General features: G+C 31.4%; 4 protein-coding genes across 10 annotated transcripts; 1 reads left to right on the top strand and 3 right to left on the bottom strand.

The window, feature by feature from the left end:
• Nucleotides 1–1,934: 1,934 nt before the first annotated feature.
• Nucleotides 1,935–8,041, bottom strand: LOC108482985 (disease resistance protein RPS2-like). Of its 7 annotated transcripts, XM_017786135.2 has the most exons (8): nucleotides 7,823–8,041; nucleotides 6,758–7,606; nucleotides 6,041–6,478; nucleotides 5,728–5,928; nucleotides 5,517–5,631; nucleotides 2,665–2,864; nucleotides 2,314–2,524; nucleotides 1,935–2,247 (listed from the first exon to the last, which is right to left on the bottom strand). In XM_017786135.2, exons 1-4 carry the CDS (start codon nucleotides 8,039–8,041, stop codon nucleotides 5,848–5,850), a joined length of 1,587 nt encoding a protein of 528 aa, XP_017641624.1. In that variant the 3' UTR covers nucleotides 1,935–2,247; nucleotides 2,314–2,524; nucleotides 2,665–2,864; nucleotides 5,517–5,631; nucleotides 5,728–5,847. The 7 variants fall into 7 exon arrangements, 1 of the variants encoding a protein (XP_017641624.1); XR_008285956.1 differs by lacking the exons at nucleotides 5,517–5,631; nucleotides 5,728–5,928; nucleotides 6,041–6,478; nucleotides 6,758–7,606; nucleotides 7,823–8,041 and adding exons at nucleotides 3,292–3,388; nucleotides 4,132–4,606 and having other exon boundaries at nucleotides 1,935–2,444; XR_008285957.1 differs by lacking the exons at nucleotides 5,517–5,631; nucleotides 5,728–5,928; nucleotides 6,041–6,478; nucleotides 6,758–7,606; nucleotides 7,823–8,041 and adding exons at nucleotides 3,292–3,388; nucleotides 4,132–4,605 and having other exon boundaries at nucleotides 1,935–2,524; nucleotides 2,665–2,825.
• Nucleotides 8,042–8,140: 99 nt separating this feature from the next.
• LOC108482984 (putative disease resistance protein At4g19050) lies at nucleotides 8,141–11,321 on the bottom strand. Its single transcript, XM_017786132.2, has 2 exons — nucleotides 9,725–11,321; nucleotides 8,141–8,818 (listed from the first exon to the last, which is right to left on the bottom strand). Exons 1-2 carry the CDS (start codon nucleotides 11,102–11,104, stop codon nucleotides 8,141–8,143), a joined length of 2,058 nt encoding a protein of 685 aa, XP_017641621.1. The 5' UTR covers nucleotides 11,105–11,321.
• A 3,245-nt stretch (nucleotides 11,322–14,566) lies between these two features.
• LOC108481151 (disease resistance protein At4g27190-like) lies at nucleotides 14,567–15,961 on the bottom strand. The gene has a single exon (XM_017784316.1). It carries the CDS (start codon nucleotides 15,959–15,961, stop codon nucleotides 14,567–14,569), a length of 1,395 nt encoding a protein of 464 aa, XP_017639805.1.
• Nucleotides 15,962–21,218: 5,257 nt separating this feature from the next.
• On the top strand, nucleotides 21,219–25,365 carry LOC108482101 (NADH kinase). Its single transcript, XM_017785202.2, has 5 exons — nucleotides 21,219–21,465; nucleotides 23,502–23,747; nucleotides 23,892–23,972; nucleotides 24,607–24,758; nucleotides 24,841–25,365. The coding sequence occupies exons 1-5, from the start codon at nucleotides 21,373–21,375 to the stop codon at nucleotides 25,202–25,204; spliced, it is 936 nt and encodes a 311-aa protein (XP_017640691.1). The 5' UTR covers nucleotides 21,219–21,372; the 3' UTR covers nucleotides 25,205–25,365.
• Nucleotides 25,366–26,271: the final 906 nt, after the last annotated feature.

Raw genomic sequence — 26,271 nt, 5'->3', positions numbered from 1 at the left:
ACAAAATCCAAGAGATAACTTACAAGTAAAACAAATTATTGAAACAAAATTTGGGCTAAAATTAATTGCGTATAAATGTCCGAGATCTAAAATTAAAATGCCCCAAATCTTAAAATACGCATAAAGGGGCAAATTGAAATAGCACACAAAGCTGAGGCCAATTTAAAATAATATAAAAACTTAAATATGGCCCGATTGAAGGCTAGCACAAAGGAGGGACCAATTGCGTAAATTACCCAATTAAAGGTAACATGCATGGTCCCAAGCAAAAAGCTGATTCCATTCCCCCCATGCTACTTTGTTTTATTATTAATCAAATCCACTCCCCATACTATTTTGTTTTATTGTTAATTAAAACCACTCCCCATGCTATTTTGTTTTATTGTTAATTAAAACTATTTTCCCATACTATTTTGTTTTATTGTTAATTAAAACCATACTATTTTGTTTTTTTATCATAAAAAAACTATTTTTTTTTAAAAAAAAACAACAAAAAGAGAGTTAAAACATCACCCTATCACCCTACATCCATTTTTTAAAATAGAGAGAAGGCTCTCAACTCTCTCAACCCTTCCTCCTCCGGTCATCGAACCAAGCCATCAACAACACTGTGGGTCCATCGGCCACCGAGCCAGCGGCATGGCCGTCCACGATGGTAGAAAAAATCTTCCGAGGCCTTTTTTCGCTTCTCTTCTCGAGTAGAGCCGGATTTGGGGTTAAAACGACCCAAAACCTTCAAAATTAATGAGAAGCACCCTAGAACTCAAGAATCCATTCGGTTTCCTACCATCGATCTTGACGGTGGCTTCCTCGATAAATCCACGATGTTGGAAATTTGAACACCAGTAAGTTCCTTCCTCTTTCCCTTTTTATATTTTTTTGCAAGTTTTTTTGTTAAAAATATTTGTAAAATAGATAAAACGAACGAATAGAAAGAAGATAAAAAAAAAGTAAATAAATAAATAAAAATAAGGACAAACACCTTTTGAACTTGTTTTCTCCATTTGATTTCTCCTAAAAAAATCTCTGTAATACAACCCCCTCTAATACAATCTCTTCTCTCCAAAATACAATCGATTCTCCCCCTGGTGTAAGGAACATAGGGCTTTTATATAGCCCAAAATCCAAAGAAAAAATACAAAGAATTTTATTTTTTTGGTGTTTTTTTTTGCTGTCCTTTTTTTTTGTCTTCTTTTGCGGTATAGAGTGGTGGAGGCAAGTGGGTGTCTTGGTGGCGAATAACCTGGTAGTGGCGTGGGTGGCCAAGGTGGGGTGGTTGCTAGGGTTCATCACCACTTTTCTTTGCTGAAAATTGCTTAGGTTTGGATAGTTCTAATTTGTGCTGGTTTTGGGTATTAGGTTTGGGTAGGTTTAATTATTATAATTGGGTAGTTTTGATTTTTGGGCTGTTTAACATTGTAAATAGACTTGGAATTTGGTTATGTGAATTTTATTTTTTTACTTGTTTGCTTGGGCCAAAATTGGCCATTACAATAATATATAATATTAGAAAAATGATATATAGCCATAATCTATATATTAATTAGAGAATAATTTAAAAGAAAAAGGAAAGAAAATGGAAAATACGTCTCTCTTGTATCAAATATTTTTACTGATGAAATTGTTATGTTGTATGTATTTTTTTGACATATTTTCATTAGTTTACAAATTGTTTTTATGTTATTGGACATGTATAATATAAGGGTCTCATGTAAAGGTAAAACAAATAATATAGATTTAATGTATGTATTTTATTTATATTTAAATTTTTAATACATTTAATTTTTATTTATATAAGAAACATTTAATAAGTTTTAATCCCTTCACAATCCATCCCACTTCAACCCAAAACTTACGCAATGAAAAGTATAACAGTAATACCATTTACAAAATGCCACATTTACAACATAGCATGTCAATAGAGCTGTCAAACATTCAATAAGCTCAACTTTTGGATTCAATTAATATAGCATGTTCAAGACTAATTAAACCTCATCCCAGTAATAAATAAGTAATCACAAACTCTCATACAACTTCATTTTTACGTGTCAAATCGCCATTACTAAATTTGTAGAATTCTCAGAACATATCTAACATAAAGCCAAATATATCCTCAATGTAGCATAAAGATACTATAAATCACTGGCTAAGTTACTTTTAGGAGCCATCAAATCTTCGTGCCATTGTTTTTCCACTTAAAACACCAGAAAAAAGAGAAGGAAGAACCACTTGAATTTCAACAAGTTCCTGTTAAGTAAAAGAACATATAAAGCAATTGACCATTGTAGGCAAAGACACTACAACGAAACTTACATGTAAAAAGACCTTGGACTAAAGAAATCATGAATTTTCTTCAATTTGCTGTTGTTATCATGAATTTGCGAGCTCCTCACGTTCTAAGAATTTCATAGCAAGCTGCTGCAATGAATCCGTTACAAAAATTGCTACAAAGAGAACAAATAAATCAGAGAGAACATTCCACATGCGACTCCAGATTAATCTAATGTGGTTCATATTGTAATGCCTGCAATAGAACATTGTAGAATAAGGGAGATGTATGTGCAAGAGAAATCTAGGGTAACCTTATCTGTAAAGTTAAACACATGGTCTTTATGGAGCTAATATTATAGGAAATTTTCTAAAAGAAAAAGGTAAGAATCTTACGCAATTTCAACTAGTTTTGTGAGGCTAAAAACATGGGCATTTGTTGGAGACTACAACTTTGACATAGAAACCTTGCAAAGGGCTTTCACAAATACCACTATTGCTTCACTGTTTAACCTTTGGCTATGTGCAAACACATGATTCAACTCAAAACTACCAATCTGCTCCAACAAATTCAAGTTTGCAATGAAGTGATTAATCTGCACAGGAGATACCAGTCCAGAATTATTGACTCTAACAGAGGCGCTATCATAAGAACCTCCTCAGACAACTGCCATTACAACTAGATTCCAAATAAATAAATAACTAGATAACATAGCAAGCATCAATAATGTGCATTTGAAACTGAAAGCTGTTCAATTAGGCATAAATCATAAATGAAGTCAACTCTTTGCTTGTAACAGAGTTAAAACTGTTGATAGACCAGATCTTAAGTTTAAGAAGATCGGTTGCTAGAAAATCTTTTGCCTAGAATCAGAACTATGGTAACTCATCGATAAGGTCTAGATCCATACTATAGATACTTTGCTATAACAGAAGTTAATACATAAATGCATAGTAGTGTAGCCCTTAGAGAAAATGTCAGTTTCTTTTGCTATGTAAATTTAAAATTTTAGAAAGTTTCACCTGTACTTTTAATAGTAATTTCTAGACAGGCATGTCAATATATGCTCCCAGGCCTGCTGAAGATGGTTACCATCTTCAATGGCGATAGATATATTGCCTATATCAAGTAAAATGTTTCAACAAGTGAGATATAAAAAGAACATTTCACAGAAAGAAAATTATATTATACGTAGGCAACAGGCTACCGAAATTTAATGCGTTAATTCTTTTTTCACCTATTTTGCCAACAAAAAGAAAAAAATGAACTATCATCCACCCACCACAGTTTAGGCTAAATGGTTATTTTGCATGCATAGTCTCATAAGCGTGTATAACACAACCCTCAAAAGGTTGCCTTTTTCAATCAATACCATGACTAACCTTATGGCCACATTAAGCTTAGCATACGGATAATAATTACTGAACCCCTCATTAAGTTTCCTATCATTTCTCAACATACCTAGACACGCAATTCAACAGATTATCAAAAAGATCAAGACTTTGGGTATTCAATTCAACAAAGCCAAATCATAAATTACTAGAAAAGGAAATATCTTGATCATCAAAGTTGAACTTCTCGTTTGCGGCCAAAACATAAATTTTAAGGAAGATAAACAAAATGGGGTTTTGATTTACATGAAAAACAAGATCAAAGGAGAGGTAGAAAGGATAAACTCATCGAAAGCCTGGTAGGATAAAAATTCAGATCCAAGATTTCAAAGACTTTGTTTATTAAAAAAACATCGGAGATGATGGTGAAGGGAATAAGACTAACAGCAGGGGCTAAGCAGAAAAAAATTTTGGGTAAGAAAAATTGACAGACAGGAAAATGAAAGGAACAGCGGAAGGAAAAATGTTTACCTGATGCTGGATGAAGGGGAGGAGTGCCGGAGTCGAAGGAAGCAAGAAATGGCTGTCATTTGAGTGTTTTTGGTGTGAGAATTTGGTGAGGGTAAGATAGGGTTCTTCAAGCAAGGAATGAGTAAACGGTGAAGAGGGGAGGGAATAGAAATCAACAAATTTCTCTTCTTAAGAGCGGAATGGAATACACCCGTAATAGGGTATTCCATTGAACCAAACATCTGTTTGTGTGTACCTGCAGAATAAGCTTCTAATAGCTTTGTAATGGCATAGCCATTACCTTCAACCCAAATTTTAAGATTGTATAACAAAGTCTAGCTGCTTGCCAGGACCATGGATAAGAAGAAGAAGAATATTATTGGAGAGTTGAAAAGCTATTTTTGTATCCATAGATTAAAAAATGGGCAAAAAATTTCATGATAAAGTTAGTGAACGGATATGTTTTCACAAAGACCCCTTGAAAATGGAAAGTGATAGCTTTGTATTACAGGTGTGCATGGGCCGGGCTACCCGGCCCGGCCCGAAAACCCACTCAAAAAATGGGAGAGTTCGAGTAAAAATATAAGCCCGAAATATGAGTTTGGGTAAAAAAAGAGGCCAGTTTAGAAAACGGGCCAGGCTCGGGTAAAACTTTTTTAGCCCGAGCCAAGCCCGGCCTAGCCTGAATTATATACTAAATATATATTTTTTTTATTTTTAATCATATTTATATTTTATTTTCAATTTTAATATAATCACTTTTTTTATATTTTCAATTTGTGTATTATTTTAAGAATTGTTTTATTATTATTTTTCATTTATTTTTTCTTTTAATATTTGTTTTAAATGTATTTGATTTATTATGTTTTAAAATTTTTTATTTAATGAAATAAGCTAAAAAAATTAATATGGACCGAGCCGGGCCGAACTCGAGCTTAACAATTTTATTTCGGGCTGAACTTAAATAAATTTTTAATCCCATATTTCGGGTCGGGCCGGGCCAAGAAAATAACCAACAATTTTATTTGAGCCCGACCCAGCCTATGCAAACCTCTACTTTGTATGAAGTGGGAGCTATTTATAGTCAAAGTATCATCTTAGGTAACATTAACATGACAAGTTTATTATTAGGACATCATCATAAGACATGTAAGGAAGATATCTGCGATGAGATGTGTTTTGTTATTCCCTCTAAATCATGCAATGGAGTGGTTGGGGATTTATATCCCCTAATTTTGTAATCGATTTATTTTATAATATAGTATTCTGGCTTAACAAATAAAAATAAAAAGTGACCCAAAAAGAAAGCGTAAAACGAAGACAAATCAAACCTTTGCAATACATCAAGATAGATAGATAGATCATCCTAGGCACAGAGATTCCATATATCAGAAGAGGTAACTCACTATGATGCAATCAAAACCAGCCACTTTGTTGGATGATATAAGTTTGAGGAGCTGTGGAACTGGTTCAGCGGATTCCTGCAACTCTATTGAAACCGAATTCTCGCCATCATTCATTCTGATCTTCGTTAATAAATAAGTCATAATTAGAACTAAAAAGACAAAAACAAAAAACAAAGGTGAGAAGAAAAGTAGATGATCATGACATATTTACCTGGTTAATTAACTAGTGTAGACTGGTCGCACATGCTATAGATGTGAGATTTAAGTTCAAGTATGCTTTCTGCAACATTTTTCACTTTAATGGTGAATTAATTTCTCCAGTTTCTTCTATTTACTGAGGTAGTAAAGTAGGTCTACGCCTTTTCCAAAAAATAACTTCTTGTGAGGGACTAGCATCATCTAGTTGGGATGCCTTCATTTCATAACAAATTAAACTTTGTTGAGAATAATATAAAAAGAGAAGAGAAGTAACTCAATTTCATATATATTGGAAACAATAGTAAAAGTGTTGGGAGGATAGATACCTGATCAGTTTTAGCATGCACAGTCAATGTTAAATAATCTGCAGTGAAACTTGTGATAATTTTGGAACATTGCTTAACGTTAAGCAAATCCAAACATGGGAATTCCAAATGATAACCCACAGGGCTGAAGCTCTCAAGCTTTGGCAAATCTTCAAGTACTATTTGCTTTAACTGAGGAAATACCATTTTCATCTCCAATCGAGGACCTTGTGATGATGATGCCAAAATGTCATCATTGCCAATTATTCCCTTCAATTTCTCACATGACTTTATCTCTAGAATGCTTAATTGTGATAAATGTTGAATGAGCATCACTGGAAAGATGTATGTCAAGTTATTGTTGTAGTGAACTATTAGTTCTCTAAGATTATCTCGCAGCCAAATCAAATTAAAAAGCTCCATTTTCTTTGGATTTGGGATGAAATCTCCCCCTTGAAGCTGAAACATTTGTCCAAATTAAAAAGCATAATGCAAGCATGATTACAAAGAAAAAAGATACATATTGTGAATTTGTGTCCATCAATTAACTATATTTCCAAAAAAATTTACTACTAATTATATTGCCAAAACTTCAATTTTTTTTAAAAAAATACTATATGATTTCCCCTTTCCATTAGACATAACTAATAGAAATGGAATTGAAAATGCAGTGGAATTATCATTTGGTTAAGCAAATTAGTATTTTAAATATGAGTAAAAGGAATTAAGAAAAAGTACCTTTAATGGAAAACAGTTGTTTGCTTCTTTTTGAAAGGTGAAATTCGATAATGCTGAACAGCTATGGATACATAAATCTTCCAAAGCTGGTGCTTCCAAAAAATTGTTTCTTGCAACAAAAGCCCTCAATCTGCTTAAACCAACAAGTTGTAGCTTTTGTAGACGAGGGAAACCTCGAGCCAAAGCAAGTGGGAAGACATATTTTAGACGTGGGCATTGTGTTATCTCCACAGTTTTCAAGTTTGGCAAGCAAAGTGCGTCAGATTCTATTACTCCATCAACATTATCGTCGTCGTCGTCGTCGTCATCGTCCTCCTCATCATCATCTTCTTCTTCTTTTTCTTCTTCTTCCAACTCCATGAAAACATTTACTAGTTCACCACATTCATGTATATTGAGTTCTTCCAACGAACTTAGGGTTTGACTGACTGACAGTGGGAAGAGAGATTTCAGTTCGCTGCACCTTATTATGTCTAAGACCTTTAGACTTTGGAGGTTGACATAACGGGTGGGACCTTTTACTATCTGTCTTAAGTCTAGTAAATAATATAGCTCCAAATACTCCAATTTTGAGAGGATCTGCGGTGCCTGATTTTCTTCTTGGTTATAAAGGCCCTCAGCGATTTCAAATACTTTCAACAAGTTTACACAATTTTTGACCCTCAAACTTTTTAGATTTGGAAAGCAACCTTCGGAAGGTTCACCGTTGTATTTAAAACCCATCATTGCTTGTGAATGATGCTCTAAATTTTCAAGATCTGGAATGAGAATTTTGTCATCCCAAACTCTATGGACAAGAAGATTTTTCGTATTGCCAAACAATTCCTTAAATGCGGCTAATCCAACACTCTCAAGTGAAAACAAATCATTAATTAGTACAAGGCAAAAATAATGAAAGAACCAATTAGATTTTGAATTAGATAAGAATTCAGCATAACAATTGAGTCATCCATTCAACTATACAATACCAATATACCATTTCTTAGAAGAATTTTTTATTAATCATGAGTTAAGAGATATGTAATCAACAGAATGGGAATCGAATAAAGAGTAAACGAAGCCTACCTCTAACCTCAACTCGAGCTTCTTGTGGACATGTTGAATGGGAGAGTTCATCAATTGAGGACAATCATAAACATAAAATCTTTTCAAAGCTGGTGCTTTGACAGTATAGTTTTGCGGGACAAAGCTAGTCAACTTTAGTAACCACTCAAGATTTAGATGTTGTAGACTAGCAAGAAGCAGGAGACCGTCGTGTTGAACTCCATCCTGTTCTTTCGCCATGCCGAATACTTGCTTTAATTCATAACATTGAGAAATTGAAACCGATTCAAGGGAAGGAAGACCTTGAGCCAAAGTGATTGGCACAACATATTCGAGTTTTCAACAATGATGGATGTAAAGAGTTTTCAGATTCGGCAAACACAGAGGAAGGGAAGAACTCTTTGATTCCATTTCATCATCATTTTCCGGCTCTGCCAAAAGAGTTTTCAATTCGTCGCAGCTTCTTATCTGGAGTTTTTCCAAAAGCACTAGGCTTTGAATAAGGGAAGGTGAAAAGAGGGATTTCAATTCCCCGCATCCACCTATGTTTACTACCTTAAGACTTTGGAAGATGAAAGAATGAGGAGAGCCTTTGAATAACCATCTCAAATCTGGTAAATTTTCAAGCTCCAAGGATTGTAACTTTGAAAGTGGTACCCTGTTATAAAGGAGTTCATCCATTGACAACACCACTTGCAACTTATTACAGTCTCTAATAAGCAATTCTTTCAAGTTTTTGAGGAAACCTTGTGGAGGGTGACCCTTGCATAAGCTTTCCAAACCATCCATATAATTTATACTTAATCTCTCCAAATGAGTGAATGCAGAAGTTAGCTCATTCATTGTTGTGGTATCAACCAAGCAATCAAGATCCTTGCATTGACTCAGTTCAAGTGAAGTTAATCCATTTAGTCCCTCTCTGTTTGCTTCTGGAACTAGATTTTGATCCTCAATTTCACTTAGTTGAAGATGCTTTGAACCGCTAAACGGTTCCTTGAAAGCTGATAATCGAATCCCCTGAATTTGATTTATAGTGGATTATTGCAAAAGAACAAAAAGAAAAGAAAATGCATACACCATACGACAGCGCTTAAAAGTTGGATGACGAAATTGCAAGCATAACATTTTATTGTAAGCATTTCATTTTAGGTAACTAAAATTAAAGTACTCTAAAAGTTGAGTGACCAAGTAGGTAAGGTACTTTTATTTATTTATTTAGTTGGGGGTGGAGTCATTGGGGGAGAGAATGAGAAAAGAAAGAAAGACATAATGAAAAATTGTGGTTTTGATCTTTTTATTATACTAGATTTGAGATGTAGTCCTTATAATTTAATTTAACATAATTTGTTTATCTATATTTATAACATAATTAATTAGTTTAAATACTTAATAGGGTCAATAATTTTAGTTAAATATTAAAGTGGATTTTTCCTTAAAAGTGCTCATTCCAGCAAAAAAATAATTTTATTAGTATGATTAATTTGAAGGTGATTAAGCTATGATGTAATTAGAAGGGGGATTTGAGAAAATATACATGCCATTATTTTAATAGGACTAGTTAAAAGTGTTGGCTATTTGGAATAATTAATGATACTTTTTCATGAAAGAGTTGATCGAAAAATTGTTAAAATTTTAGAGCTCATGCTACAGGATTGTATATTGATGGTCTCATGGTTCTATAGGAACCTTTTTGTATGGAAGAAACAAGATGTTCCTTCATCACATATTGTTGATTTTGCTGATAAATTACTAGTGGATTGGAGAGAATCGAAGGCAGTGTTCCAACGGGTGCAACATCACTCCAATTCTCATGATGTTTGTTGTTTCGAAATGGGAAAAGTCGAGGGCTGGTTGGCTTAAGTGTAATGTTGATGCATCTGTTAGCAAACACTGGAATACTAAAAAGGGATAAAAAGGAAGTACCTCTAGATAAGCCTCCTCAGCATCTAAATGAACAACCGAATCAGTTATTTGAGGGCAACCTGACACTGAAAAGGACGATAAAGATCTCAAAAACTGTAGTTGTTGGAACATAATGTCATTTTCCACCATGTCTTTGGCAACTCTGATCACTTGTTTTAATCGACAGCAATTCTTTATGAAAAGAGTCGACACCCGAAGCCCTTGTGCAGCGATCTTCGTTGGAAAAATATACTCCAAACCATCACAATTTTCTATGTGTACTTTTCTTAACTTTGGGAAGCACAAAGAATTATGAGAATCAATGCTCCGGGATAGTTCTTCCTCATCACCTTCCAATTCTGTGACTATTTGCTTCAGTTCGCCACAACCGATTATCTTAAGTTTTTCCAAGAGTACCAGACCTTGAGCAAGAAAAACTGAGAAGAGTGATTTTAGACTTGGGCAATCTTCTATCCTCAAATCAACTAAACTTTCAAGTCTTACATGTTGGGTTGGCAATTCCCAAATACAGCTCAAATCAATCAACCTTTTAAGACGTAAAGACTTTAAATTTGAGAGCAGTGGTGGTGCTTCATTTCCTTCTACCTTCTCCGTTTGAAATACCACTTCCAAATTCATGCAATTTTCAATTCTCACTTGTTTTAGGTTTTGTAAGATCACTGAAACCGACACAATCAGTTGTGTTTGATCAGTCAAGCCTTCTATATACTCATCCTTGATATCAAACACCTGAAGAGACTCTAAATTCTCAAGTAATTGGGAAACCACATTGTAAGGAAACACTCCCTCAATTTTCAAGGATCTTTTTGTGAGATTAACAACGGAATTTAGACCTTGAATCTCATAACTAATTTTTCGTGCTGCTTCTTCGAGGAATTTTCCCCACTGTTCTGGATGTGGACACCCAAGTTTATCCTGTGTACCACGTAAGAATATATTATATTCTTCTAATCTTGGAAACTCGAAGTCTTCTATAAAATGGGAAGAAGATATCGACAAGGATAATGCTGTCAATCTAGTCAGGAATTTTATCTCTAGAAGGATATCATCACTTTCCTCTCCAATGCTTGAACCTTTTAAGTACAACTCCTCTAGCTTAGATAACCTTCGAATGACATTAGGGTGAAATCTTGAGGAAAATCTACATCCGGTTAAATCCAATATCTTTAGATTTACCAACCTCACTAGTTCATCTGCCAAACCTTCAAATTCTGTAGTACGCAAACTAAGAATCTCAAGTGTCGTTAGCTTTCCAAGGTATGATAGGTCCTCAAAAAAGGCCAAATGTAGAACACGAAGTTTTCGTAAGGACGTAAGAGCATACAAGGAAATAACGCACGAAGAAAAGGACGTAAGACTTAAAACTTTCAATTCTTTCATCCCTTGAAAGCATGTACCTTGTATATCACAGTCATTAAGCAACAGGATCTCAACATTTGGATGCACCAATTTCTCAGGAAATATTTTATGTTCCCTATTCAACAATGAAATTGCCTTACAGGGTTCAAAGCTTTCATTTAGTAACTCTAATCTAGATTTTATCAAAAAGTCACTTTCTTCTTTAGATGCAATCCACAAAGTAACATCACGAACTATGTCATGTAATTTTGATCATGTCAAAACAAAAATGAATACATACATTGAATAATATTTTGTTATTATGTAATTTTAGAAGACTAAATGATAAAGAAATTATAAAAGGAGCAACATAAAGAAAAAGGAATTAATAAAACATGAAGAAAAATAAGAAAAATATCAAATTTACTTACAGTATTGTCATGCCCGTACCAAGGTATAACTACACTACATATCTGTGATATAAAATCTCACAAATATACAATGTAACATTAAGTAACAAAATTTGATTAAGCCAAATCATTTAACATAAAAATAGTTATAATTTCATAAAAAAAAACATATAAAATACACATAAAATCAGGCTTGATTAAAAAAAGATAGAATCACTTTGTACGGTAATTTTGATAATTTGGGAAAAGCTAACCCGAGGTAAAGGAAGTGCAAATCAATGTTAAATTTTAGCGATTAAGGACACTTTTGGTTTAGATTTCTTGAAATATTTGTGTTTTAAACTTGTTTTCATAAAATTCGTATATTTATTTAGGTTAGCTTAATAGTATCAAAATTCTGATGACTTTCTAGTGAAATTTTGGCCACATTGTTAGTAACAAATAAAAGTCATCTTCAAAATTTTTTAAATGGAATGTATGACATCTATTTCAATAGAGTAATTTAAGAAAAATAATTTTGAACTTTTGATATATGAATTTTAATCAATGTAGTCAGTATTATATTGGTGGACATATCATTTTTATCTTTGTAACGGTATATCTTGATACCAACATATTCAAAGTACCATTTTAGGTTCATCGATGTTTTTAAATATTTTCATACACATATATATAGTCTCATTTTAGTTTCTTGATAAATTACTATACATTTAAATATTTTTCATATATATTTATAATCTTTTTTTTTGTTTCTTAATAAATTACATATTATTTTGATAAAAATAAATTTTATATATTATATATAGTTGCAAATATACCTTAATTACATCATATAAATATATTTAAATGTAAATATAAGTTTTAAAATTATTAATTAGGTTAAATAATTTAATTTAATAACTTTTAATTTTAAATATAATTATAGAAAAATAAAATGGTTAAGATAAAAAAATTTAAAAATTAGTTTAAAATATCAAAATTTTGTACCAACACGGCATGGGCTGGTATGCACCGATATTGATCAAAATGGGCCGAAACACATAAAAATGGCTAAAACACATTAAAATTTTGACCGGAACGAAACATAGACTATTTGGTATGATTTAGGACCGAACAATACGTGCCGGCTGGTACGACTAGTACCTATACAGTAGCGACTACCATGGTTGTAATAGTTTCAGAGTAGCTCATTTTGACACACTAGAAATCCATCTTTAGTGTTCATTTATTTCAAAATTTAGGTGTTTTTCATAGTATGAAGTTTTTACTTTCTTTTGATATTGCTATATTAGTCATACAAGTATCGTATTAATAGATACGAGACCCCAAAGTAGGTTAATCAAAACTGTTAATCTAAAAAATCTAGATAGATTGTGATGATTTCTTTTATTTGTTTTTGAAGCTTAAGATTTTGGTAACTGATCTTGACGAATCAAGTTTCTAAGTTTTAGTATTATATTTGTTCTTTAAATTTATTTTTTTACATTACCAAATTACCAAGTAAATTTTGTAAATTTTGAGTTTGAATGACTTCAAGTAAGCAAAATGATCCTAAAGTTTAGAATTTCAGAATTTTAATTTTTTAAAATACATATTATTTAGCTAGGAACCATACAAAACTGATTTTTACTAATTTGTTTAATTTTATTATAATATTAATGTGTTTTATTAAATTTGATTTACCTGCTTTTATATCATTTTATTAAATTGTACAACTTTGGATTAGTTTATTAGGGATAACTGCTCAACAAAGATGTCTTTGGATTACAATACATACCTTTGCAAGCTTCTAATTAATTGATTGAATTTTAATTTTAAATTCCATTATTAAATTTTCGCTATTAGGAGATTTGTGAAAATCGTTACACAAGTATCGATTCAAGAGATCGATAAGTGCCTTGGCATTTTTTGGTGTTTAACTTCGAAACAAATTTCAAATATTATATGTTATTTATGCAATTTTGTTTTGTGAAAATTAGGTTAAGCATGCTAGTATGATTTTAAATTTACAAGGTATAATTTTAAATTATGTAAGTGTTATATTTTTCTATACTTAAATTGGATTATGTGATTATTTTTGAGAAATATGTTATTCTATTCAATTATACTTTATTATAATATATTTTGAAAAGTGTGCCATCGATATATTTTGTACATAGTCACGATGTTTTAGGTAGTCAAATTTTTATAATTTTGAATTGACTCTTGATATGCTATGCTCTGACCTTACTAATGGGGTTAAATATTGGTCATACCAACATATATTTTATACTTAAAATCACTTTCAATTGTGTCATTGATTTAGAATAATGACATTACCATTGGTGCAAATTATTATACTTGTTACGATCCATTGCCATTGGAGTTAAATGTGATTTTGTGATAAGTTATATATATATATATATATATATATATTACCTGGGTTTATGTTTGATTTATTAAAATATTAAAATATTTTATTATTTCAAAATTTTTGAAAATATTTTAAAAGTAGAATCTTAAAAGTTTAAATTATATTATGATGATATTAAAATGACACTTTTAAGTATCCAATAAAATGTATCAATTTTTTTAAAATTTTTAATTAATATCATATATCTTTAATAATATTTTAACCCTAATTTGATTAATTGAATAAAATTAACATTAAAATTAAATAAATTAACAGATAATAATAGTAACGCAACAACTAGATTTATAATTTACGTAATGGTGGGTTAGATTTTAGAATTTTAATATTTATGAATTTAGGAAAATAGTTAAATATGATTTAAGGTTTAAAGAGATTTAAAAGTTAGGGATTTAAAATTTCATATAAAAATTTAATTTTATTAATTTTAGAGCTAAAAAAGAATAATAAAAGTTCTTTTAATATTTTTTTGATGTATTCTATTATTCACATTCTAAAAGAAATATGATATGTAATGTTATTATTAAATGCCTAATAAATTATTTAATTTTTTTTTTTGTCTAAAGCCTGGAACTACTAATAAGTCTTAAAATTCCTTTTCAACCTTTGAATAAAAAGATAAACACACATTAATACGAAAATCATCATCCTCGACCACATGCATGGTCAGCTTTAGCCTAGAGTTTAAGGATCATACCTTTCAACATCTTCATCTTTTAACAGCAAGCAAGAATCTTTGAGGTAATCAATGGCTTCCAAAACTTGAATCCTCACTTCTTCAATTGAGTCAGCCTTGCCAAATAACTCCAAACCCCAAGCATATCTCACTAAATGTTTCACGTCAATTGAGTGATCCTCTGGATATAAAGCACACAATAAGAAGCATCTCCTGGTCGTCTCCTTCTTCAAGTATTCGTAACTCATCTTGATACACAAGTAGGCATTTTCTTCTTCTTCTTCTTCTTCAATGTTACCGACTTCCATTAATCTACTTCTTTCAAGCTTTTTGCGAGCTACTTCCCATCCTTTAACAGTCTTGGTACCTTTTAAAGCCTTTGCTAGCGTTACAATCGCTACAGGTAAACCCTTGCATTCTTTTGCAACTTCCTTAGCTGTCTCAATAATATCCCTTGAAACTCTTTCATCAAGGTAAGCTTTCATTCTGAATAGTGTCCATGCTTCATCATTATCCAAAACATCAACTGGAACAATTACTTGACACTCCATAGATTCGCATACCGTCATGCGCCGTGTTGTCAAAATGATTTTACATCCATTCCCATTTTCATTTAGTGGAAGGCCTATCTCATTTAACTGAACCTCATTCCACATATCATCAAGGATAATGAGGACCTTTTCTTCTTTTTTCAATCGAAGCCATAATTCCTCTGCTTTTCCTTCTTTAGTTGTCTTCTCAAACTTTAAGTTCAAGAAGTCTGCTATTTTATGCTGAATATTTTCAATGATAGAAGTTTGGGAGACAACAACTTCAATAACTTTATGGAAACATCGTAATTCTTTGGTTTTTTTGCCAACTTCTATTACTAAGGTGGTTTTTCCCACCCCTCCCATCCCCCATACTCCAATCATGTTGACTTTATCATCCTTCAATGCTTCCATGATCTTGTTGAATGCAGCAGTTGAAGATTTGGAAGCCAAAATATGTTTAGATGTGAAGAATTCTAAGCCAGGAAGCTCCGCACGATGGACGATTCGTTTGAAATGGGAGTCTTCTACAAGTTTACTGATATACACTATCTTGTTCTCAATCTCCTTGCTTAATCGATATCGCCAACACCAAGTAGGACACAAACCAAAGCATCTTTTATTTTCTTCAACTCTATGGACCAAACTTTGTACATCGTTCAAGGCATTTTCTGCATTTGTCAACCATTCATCTACATAGTCCTCAATTACTTGGGTTTGAATCTGCAATTCAGCCTCCTTAACGTCTTCCTTAACCCGAGTTTGTTCTCTCTTTAAATTCTTCTGTTGTTCGTGGAGCTCTTGAACAATCTTAGGGAAACGAAATGAGTAACGAATACTCTGTTTTATTGGCTTCACCAGATAGTTTACCATCATTGTTCCCACGGCATTAAATTAATCCATAATATTTATAAAATGATTAATATTCTTTATTGTTGATTATATTATTAAATTAATATCAGAATAATAATTTATTATTGTATGATAATAAAAAGGTGATACTAATTAACTATTATTTCATTAAATATAATTAGATCAATTAAAATAATGTAATCTATAAATTTTATAAAAGTATGAATTTAAACAAATTTATGAAGTGATGAAAATATCCTCATTTGTTCATTACATTACTAATATTTTTATTTTAACTATTTTTTATTCTTTATAAGATTTATCACATTTATAGATAATAATTTTAATTTTATTTAAAGATTTGGTTAAATCCTAAAAAGTTTAGTTAAATGAATTTATCCAATTACACTTATTCTTTAAATTAAATATAATTTAATTAATTTTATAGTTATGTAACAATTAAAACTATGATTTAATACTATAAATAGATTAATTAACATCTAAAATTTATGTATATTGGCATCTAAAAACATTATGGAGAAAATCAATTTTAGTATTCGTGTATTGAAACTTACCTCAAGTATAATTAAACCACAAGCTTAATTACAAGCCGCTCCTACTTCTTCTTCTTCTTTCCCCTTTAAAGCAAATGGAATTTGAACTGAAGCAAAAAAAAGAAACAGGAACGTAGACGAATAAATTAACAAGAGATTTTTTTCTTCTTTTTTTTTTTTTTGTAAATAAAAGGAAACCAAAGAGAATGGGATTCTAGAAAAAGTAAAATAAAGGTGCAGCTTCTTGGTTTTTAACTATAAGAAGATAATAAATTTAAGGGAAAAAATAAAAGGTAGCTTCTTCTCTTTTGTTTCAGTTAAAAGGAGAGTGGAAAATAAATTAAAAGAAAAAGGGAGAAATTAAGCAGGAAATGAAAAGGGGAAAAACATAAGAAAGAGCAGGTGTTAATTTCTCGAGAAGAGAAAAAGAAAATGTTGAAAATGGTTGTTGCAGTGAGAACTGTAGTGTAAGCAGAGATGCAGAGCAAAGAAACGATGAATGAGGACACTCAAATGCCAGGATTCGCCGCAATTATTGTCAACCACAGAAATACTCACTTTAGTATTAAATATTCATTGAATTGTATAGTTTAAATACCAAATTAAACATTAATACTAAATTCAAGTAAGAAGACTATAACAAATTCAAGCCGCACCCACATCCAATAAATGGATAAGAAGGAGAAGCATATTATTGGAGAGATGATCGGCCAATTTTGAACCTAGAGATTAAGAAATGGGCATAAAGTCAAGAAAAGTTGGTGAATGGATATGTTTTCATTAGGACCCATCTCATTTATTCTTGAAACTGAAAACTGGACCTGTGTATGCTGTACTATTGCTTATTAGTTTAAAATTAATTCTAATAATTAAGTTGAGATGTTCTTAATGTTTGTAGTTACTAAGCTAATTACAATATTTTAATACAAAATTGAGGTGGGACAAGGATGACGAAGTTTGAATTCATGACAAACAACCTAATTACAGTTCTAGTCTCTTAGATATTACACCAAATTTCTCTCAAGTTCTATGATTAAACTCCTGCTGGTTTGATTTAAATTTGAGATTTTTAAACTGAAATTTCTTTAAACCTATTAATAAGTTTACACTTTGGTCAGTAAACTTTAAAAAGATATAAATAATTATTGAATTATTCGAAAATTTTCTTTTAAGTCATTATGCTATTAAGGTTTTTTCTAAGTCTAATTGGCGAGCTCCAAGTAATGATTAGTATGATGGAATATACATATTGATTAGTAGAAAAATATACCTTAGATCTAAGTCGATATGATGGTCAATGTCGAAGACTATAAGAAGAAAGTCATTCAGATTTTGATTCACAAATTCATGACGTTCAAGGCTGTTTCATGAAAAAACTAAACTGTAAAAAAGAAGGGAAGGAAAGCTTTTATTGGTGCCAGCGATGTGAACAAAGAAGGCTATTCGATAGTGATTTTAACAACTCATTCGACAATGATCATTTTGTAACAAGTTGAACTTTAGTAACCAAAATATAAACTTACTAATAGTTTAATAGCTTTGGGTGCGGTTTACACGTAAAATTTATAATTAAAAAAAAAGTTAATTGGGTAATAGAGGTGAACAAAATTCGTAAAATGGAAAATAAAGGTTAAAAGTGGTTTTAAAAAGTCCTTATACCATATAAAAAAGTTCATTTTAATCCTACTATTAAAAGGAATATTTTAGTCGTAAATTTGAGAAGTTGGTATTTTAGTCCCTACATAGTAACTTATTTTTAAAAGGAATGACATGATTTGACAGTGGTCTTTGTTGTATTAAATCAAATTAAAAAAGCTTATTGGTCTTTGTTGTGAAAGTTTTTGCTTGTTCCATGTCCTGTTATACTGAAATTGTTTTTTCTAATTGAGTCATTGACTTGAGCCTTGAATAGGTTTTTGTTAAAGTAAAATGTGCTAAGAGTTGCTGAGCGGCACTCAGTAGTGCCAACTACAGTCTACTATTGAAGTGGTTAAAAACTTGTCTTATTTGGTTTGACAATTTAATGAATAAAATCTTTGAACCTGGTTATATAATACTTTATTGAAGACTTTTCTGTGATAAATACTCAGAATATTTAATGGGATAATTTCAATTTTTAAATAGAAGTTTAAAGTCTATCAAAACATCGTTGATTGACCACTTGAAGAGATGTATAAAAGGTTGTTTTGTGCCACACATCAAGAGTAGTTTTTGGAGTATCTTTGGCGATAGCTTTGTTTTTTTCTTGTGGTTATTTTATGACACTCTTTTAGATATTCTTTGAAGAGTTTATTGATTGTATTGTGAGGTATTTGAGTGAGTGATTTATGACAATTAGAGTCAGTATGTACATGCCGGTATTGATACAATACTGACTACCATGGTTGAAAATGCTCGAGTACTAATTGATATCCTAGTAGGACAACCTATTATTATAAAAGAAAGTAACCTAATTCACAACTAAAGCACGAAAGACCAATCAATTTCAAATATAAAAATATCATAAAAAGAGAAGAGTAAACATTCAAAATGATCGTATTGTAGAGGGAAGCACCCAAAAAGAGGTCAAGCATATAATTGATTAGAAAACTCGAGAATAGGCTCAAGTACTTAAATATAGAAATAATTATACGATAACTTCGAAGGTTTAGGTACCTAAAAAAAAAAAGTAACAATGAAGAGATTTTGATATGTTATGTCACTTTAGAAAAAAAGATGGAATCAAAAAAAAAATATTAAGTAAAAATATTAATGAATATTTTAGAAGCTATTTACTAGACCTATTTATGAGCCGAGTTGCTCATCTAAGCTCGAAAACCCGCTTAAAATTTAAAAGTTTTTGGGCAAAAATATTAGGCCTAAAAAATGGACTTAGACAAAAAAAAATTAAGCCCGTTTAAAATATGGGTCGAGCTCGGCTTGAAGCTCAAACCTTAAATGTTCAAGCCCGAGCCTAGCCATGCCTGACCCAATTTTTTTTAATTTTTTAATGTTTTTATATTTTGTTGTTTTTATATATTATATAATTTATAATACGATCATTATAACTCTCAAAGTCATGCGCGGTAGCAATACTAAACCAAATACGACGAGTAGTGGGGTCTTGAGCTAATCCTTAGCTAAATCTTGGAAATCTTAATGTCACGATGCTTTTCAAATCCTCCTATCCATTATCTTACTAAAATAATTCTTGTTAAGAAGAATATCCATGTTATGACAATTCCACCCATAAAGTAATAGGTTACCCCTACAATACGTTCTTGTACAATGCTCAAGGCTCTATGTTGAGTAGCAAAAGCAACTTTTAATTTATTATGAGCTCAAACGCTGGATTCAATAGGTTCTTGTCAATAAGTATGTCCACTGAATATAAACATTTAAAAATTAAATCTATAATACTACTATAATATAAACATTAAAAATTTTAAGATGACTACATATAAAATTTGGGTAAACTACACCATTAGTCATTAAATTATGGGTAAATTTTTATTTTAGTCACTTAACTAAAAAATGTTAACTAAATTTTTCGAAATTGCTTTTTGTCACCTACAGTTAAGTGGCACTTTTTAGTTGATATAATAATAATTTTAGTACTCAAAATTTATACTTTCTACCAATTTGATCCTAATTATATATAAAATGATAAAATTGAAATTATTTTTAAAAGTTTAGAAAATTCTAAAATTAAAATAATAATAATAGTAGATAAAATTGTAAAAAATAGATAAAGTGACGGAAAATGAGAGGAAATTATTTTAAACCCTCCAAATATCCTCTCTATATTATCTATTTAGAAATATTTAATATCCATTCTTTAAAAAAACATAGAAAAAATGATTTGTTTTTTACTTCTTTTGTTTCTTGACATAACTTTTTCATTATAAGGAAAGAAAAATTTTAAAATATAATTTGTTTGTACAATTTAATTTTTGAAAAATAATTTAAATAAATTGAAAATTTGACTTGAATCTGAAAAGAAAATTTTGTGGTATATTTTTTTTTTGCTAAAAATGGCATAAGAGTCAATTTCACAAGCCTTTGTAATGTCAGTTTTGGATATTCTTTAGGAGCATAGAACTAGACTTGAAGATATTATTAATTTATTTTTGAGAAACATTGAGAAAACATGTAATGATTTAACTTTTTTATTTTAATTTTATTTTTTTAATTAGATTCTGAAAATTAGTTCTTCAAAAATAACATTTTTGAGATTTTACTTTTAGAATTTTTATATAGAATTTTTTAAAAAATGTGATTTTTTTATAATTTTATATAGAAAATGGTTAAATTGATAAAAATATAAAAGTTGAGGACTAAAATTGTTATTATACCAACTAAAAATCACTTAATGGCAAAAAATTGAAAAGTTTAATGACCAAATTATAACTCTTTTAGTTAAATGGTCAAAACAAAAATTTAACTATAGTTTAGTGACTAATGATGTAGGTTATCCATAATTCTAATGAATAAAAATATACAGAACTATTAAATATTAAATTAAAATAATATAAATATATTTTTATTTTAAAAATAAATAATATGGACGGGTTTAAAATAAACTTGAATTATCAATTTTTTAAATATTATTAATAAATTTAAATAAAATTTTAAACTCTCATTACGAATCAAATAAAAACCATAAAATATGTTAATGCGAATTAGTCAACAATGAACACCTCTATTATTTGCCCTTATTTCGAAACTCGTCTAGTACGGATAAAACTGTTGCCCAAATCCCGCTCTTAAGCCTGCCAAAATATTGGGTCGGGCTTTCCAGGATTGGGCTAACTGCCTAGCCATTGATCCCTTTACCTGCTTGCTCTCTCCACATTTCCGAATAGCCAACAAAGCTTTCTTCTTTGACACAGAAAAAACATGGCAAGAAGAAAACTTCTATTGCTCTTGAAACCATTTGATGTCTACCAAGTTACTCAATCAAATGCGGTTTCTCGCTTCTCCAATCCTCGGGTAATTTTATAAATGAAAAACCCAACATTATTTTCACTTCTTCAGTATATATGCTTCTTTTTTTCTTTTTACATTAGCATTCATGGTGTTTGATGAAATGTCAAATAACACATTATATTTATTTTACATTTTTTATATTTAATATTGCAGATGTTTCCCCTGTTGGGTTTGCCTTATTTTTCGGTTGCATTCATTGTAGTTCCCCTGTTGGCTAAACTTGAGCTCTTTTTTTTTTTTTTTTTTTCAATGCTTTAGATGCTACTACGATGTTATGACAAGGAATTAGGATCATATGTTTATTTTTTGTTTCAATTCGACAAATATTTTTAGATTGGATTTCAAGGAATAAAACGTGGACTGTTCTGCCTTGTGCTGTCTATTATTGGCTAGTTATTATCAAGTTTTTTTTTTCACAGTAATTTTGCTTGCCTATCTAGCATTTTTAACACAACACATAGCTTTTATGTTAAAATTAGTGCTGTAAACATGATTAGAAGGCTTTCTTTTCTGTAAACATGATTAGAACGCTTTCTTTCACTTGAACTAGGCTTCTTTCCTTGGGTTTTCATTGATGACCAGGAATACAGGATATATACTCTAGAGTTTTAAAGCTCTGTGAGCTTGAAATTGTCTTCAAAGTCTACTCTTACTCTGCTTTGTTGCTCATTGCTCAGCTATCCGTTCTCTTTTCTTAGTGTTATTAATTATCTTTCCATATAAAAATGGGTGGGAGGGGTTATAAATGATTTTTTTAACAGCTAAGTGAGTTACATTTACCATTGATAAGAATATCAGTAGCTTGTTCTCTGCCTCTAAGATGATTGTGAGTAGGCCCAATCTTATATTTTACATGCTTAATTACAGGTTTCAAATCTTCTACATCATTTCCATTTTTCTCTCAACGTATATTTTGATGTATGGTTACCATTACCCTTGTGTCATGATGAACGAGTGACATTATAAGCTTATTTTAATGGTGCAGCCCGTCAGTTCTTGCATGGTACCTAGATTTTAGTGGCTTAATTGTTGGATAGGCTTTCAGCATAAATGAGAAATTTGACGTGACACCTTTGCGCTTAGATTTTAACAATCATGAAACCATACCATGAGGTTTTTGAAATTTCATAAACCCTGATTCTTGTCTACACATTAACCCTTGAGCATGTCGAATTTTGTCTGATTTTTTGTTGATCCCCATAATCTTTACTGGTTCCACCAAGTTGACCCATTCTGGTTTCCATGAGAAGACAGATGTGCTTTCACTTTTCAGATAAGTGAATCAATACTCATGCAAATCTGTAGCTTTGTCTGGATTTGAATCTGATGATACAAAATATAGAAAATACAGGTCCAAAAGTAATTATGGTTACTCGTTTTGAAGAGTGAAACTGCAGGCCTCACATATAGAACATGCTTATCCTTTTTGCCTACCTACCCTGCCAAACCAATGGACCTCCAACATGTTTGTGGAAACATTCTCTCTTTTAGATTCTTTTGGTTTCAACTAATTTCTACTAAAGTCTGTAATTACTAACCCTTTCTAGGACTCCTTCCCAATGGTATAATAGGCTTATGATCTCATGAAGCCTTTGAGACTTTGCTTTGCATTAGAATGTAATGTAAATTAAATTAATTTACTTCTTGTTTAACACATTTCTGTTTAATCCATAATTATCATACATGTCCTGTGTGTACCTTGACATTATTGTGGCACATACACAGCCTGTATCATGTTGTTTCTTGTTAGGTTGCGACCATTTCTTTTAGATCCTACGCTCATGGCCGAAAAAAGTGACCTTCAAGATTAGTGTTTTCTTGGTGCTCCATTCCCCCACCTCAAAACCAAAAATAAAATAAAGGACTCGTACGCATATTCAGTACTTGCGGTATTCATCCAGAAGTATCAGCAAGCACTAGCAAAAGAGAAAGCTTTAGGACATGAGTTATAATCATTGTTCTATTTACTTCTCTCTATCCTCCCACTAGAATTGATTTATTCTTATTTACACTCAATTTTTCTCTTTGTATTGTCACAGATTTTCCATTATATTGATAATAGGCGTAAGGTGCACAAAGAGGCCATAAACGTCTGTCAGAAAATTTTACAGCAGAAGCCAATTGACTGGAAACCCATATTTCGTAACAATTTATCACAACCAATTCATAATGTGGATTTGGTTGTTACAGTTGGTGGTGATGGTACTCTTTTGCAGGCCAGCCATTTCTTGGATGACTCAATTCCAGTTCTAGGGGTTAATTCTGATCCTACACAAGCTGAAGAGGTTAGTTCATTTTTCTGGCCTAGCATTCAATTTGCTCCTTTGGACCAATTTTAAAGTTCTCTTGATGATGTTAACAATTTTTTTTATATTGAATACATCTTAGTTGGAGATGCCATTTATTCTTTTGTTTCCTTTTTTTTTTAGGTTGAAAAATTCAGCAATGAGTTTGATGCTACTAGAAGCACTGGCTATTTATGTGCAGCAACAGTAAAAAATTTCGAGCAAGTAAGGATGTATATATATATAGTGTAAAAAAGGAAATTAACATATTTGGAGGGATATCACATCAGTTGTTGACGTTTGAAAAGGTGTAAATTTTATGTTTAAGTTTGAGAATAAGCCTCTTACTTAAAACTTGACAGTTTAAGAAGTTAAATGGGACCAAGTTCTGAACTTATATCAGTGTAGTTGGAACCAAACCAGCCGGTCAGACCAGTTGTACCAGGAACCGGCTGGTATACCAGTCCAGACAAAGGGATTGAACCGGACTTTGAGTGAACTGTTCAAAACCGGTAAAAAACCAGAAACTAGGATAAAAAACCGGTAGTTGACTGTTGAACCGGTTTGTAATTTTTAATATTTATGAATTTTTCAATTGTTTATTTAGTTATTGTTAGACCAGCGGTCAGACCGATTAAACCGGGAACTAGTGGTTTGACTAGTTCGATTACTAGTCCAATTTTTAACATGCTAATTTAAACTTTACCATTTTGCTATGCAAGGCATGTCTACTGGAATTCCCTTGTGTTTTTAGCATGATTTGGTTTTGCTGGAATTCAACAGCTTGGTTCTTTCACGAATTATATATGGGATAATGAAGCTTGTTAATGTAATTATAGATATTTAACATTTATTTCAGGTGCTAGATGGCTTTCTAGAGGATCAGATAGTTCCTTCGAAGTTGTCTAGGATATCAGTATCTGTAAACTCAAAAGTTCTGCCTACATGTGCTCTTAATGATATCTTGATTGCTCACCCTTGTCCTGCAACTGTTTCCCGGTTCTCATTCAAGTACGGAATTTTTACGGATAAGTCGATAAGCATTTAAACATAATGCTACATGCCTTAAAATCTTCCTTTTATGTATTGGCAGAATTAGAGGGGATGATGAAACATGTTCACCATTAGTGAATTGCCGATCAAGTGGTCTCAGAATCTCAACTGCGGCAGGATCAACAGCTGCCATGCACTCAGCGGGAGGATTTCCAATGCCTATTTTATCTAGGGATCTTCAATATATGGTAAGAGAGCCTATTTCACAGGGACCAGCCATTTCTCGCTTAATGCATGGTTTAATCAGGTCAGATCAGTCAATGGATGCTTCATGGTTTTCTAAAGAGGGTTTTGTATATTTTGATGGCTCTCATGTTTTCCACACTATCCAAAATGGGGACACCATAGAAATATCTTCCAAGGCCCCAGTTTTGCAAGTTGTCTTGCCTCATTTATCAACATAGAACTCTTGTAAAGAGCTGGCAAATGTTCATCCGAAAAAACTAAACATTTTTGAACCATGACTAGTTCATAGCTCTTGTAAATACGAAAGAGACACGTAGAGAACCAATCTTTCATTTTCCACATAGAAAATTCAAATATTTTCTTCTTTGAAAGCTACAAATGCCCACCGAGTTCGAGTATTATAGGGTAATACTCTACGGCTATCGCTTTAAATGAAAACTGTATGTTAGCATGTGGAGCCAAGCTAATGACCTGACGTTGATATCATATTCAGTCCTGTCTTTGAGTAATAATAGATAAATGTGAATGTTAATTGGCTGAACTGTCAGACATTTTGGTGGTAGTTTGATGTTGAATCTTTGTAGCTGTAACATCTATGTGGAGTCCATATTTTGCAAAAATAAAGATAAACTTTGAGTACTTTTTTACATTCATTCTTCCCCTCTCTGCCTTGTGGATATTAAACATTGGTGAATATATAAGTCTAGCTTTAGAGGGAATAGAACAAAAGAAGTATACATTACCCTGCAAAACGGGTTATGTTTCCATTATGTACCCCAACTTAAAAGCCTCTTCACGTGAGTAACACACCTTGCCACAACCTGAAAACCCTTTTTTTTTCCTCAACATTTACTGGTCGATTTTGTTCCAGTTGTATGATTCTCATTTCAAATGCAAAATTATTTGGTCTTTGTTTTCTATTGTATCAGACACTGATCTCCTCTAGGAGGAAGTAGCATAGAGCAAGTTTATTGTTGAATCAATCTTTACGTTTTATGTAGGAGATTTTAGCAAGAACTCAATCTGTAATCTAAAAATGTTGGTAGTATATTTACAATTTCCTGACATTTTTTTCTTGTTTTAAAGGAGGTCGAAGTTTACTGTTTGAAGATGAATGTATGAACAGAAACAAGTCTAAAATAAATGAGTTGAGTGATTAATGGTTTTATTTAGGTTTATCCTAAGATAATATCTTCTTTTACAATTCAACCGACTTCATTTTTAATAATGGGTCATCATCAAATTTACTATATAAATTTTTTTAATAGATCTTTTTGTCTTGATC

This window comes from Gossypium arboreum, chromosome 1, assembly GCF_025698485.1.
Source record: "Gossypium arboreum isolate Shixiya-1 chromosome 1, ASM2569848v2, whole genome shotgun sequence".
NCBI classification, from domain to species: Eukaryota; Viridiplantae; Streptophyta; class Magnoliopsida; order Malvales; family Malvaceae; genus Gossypium; species Gossypium arboreum.
The sequence above is the reverse complement of the archived record's forward strand: the minus strand, read 5'-3'. Positions and strand labels throughout refer to the sequence as shown.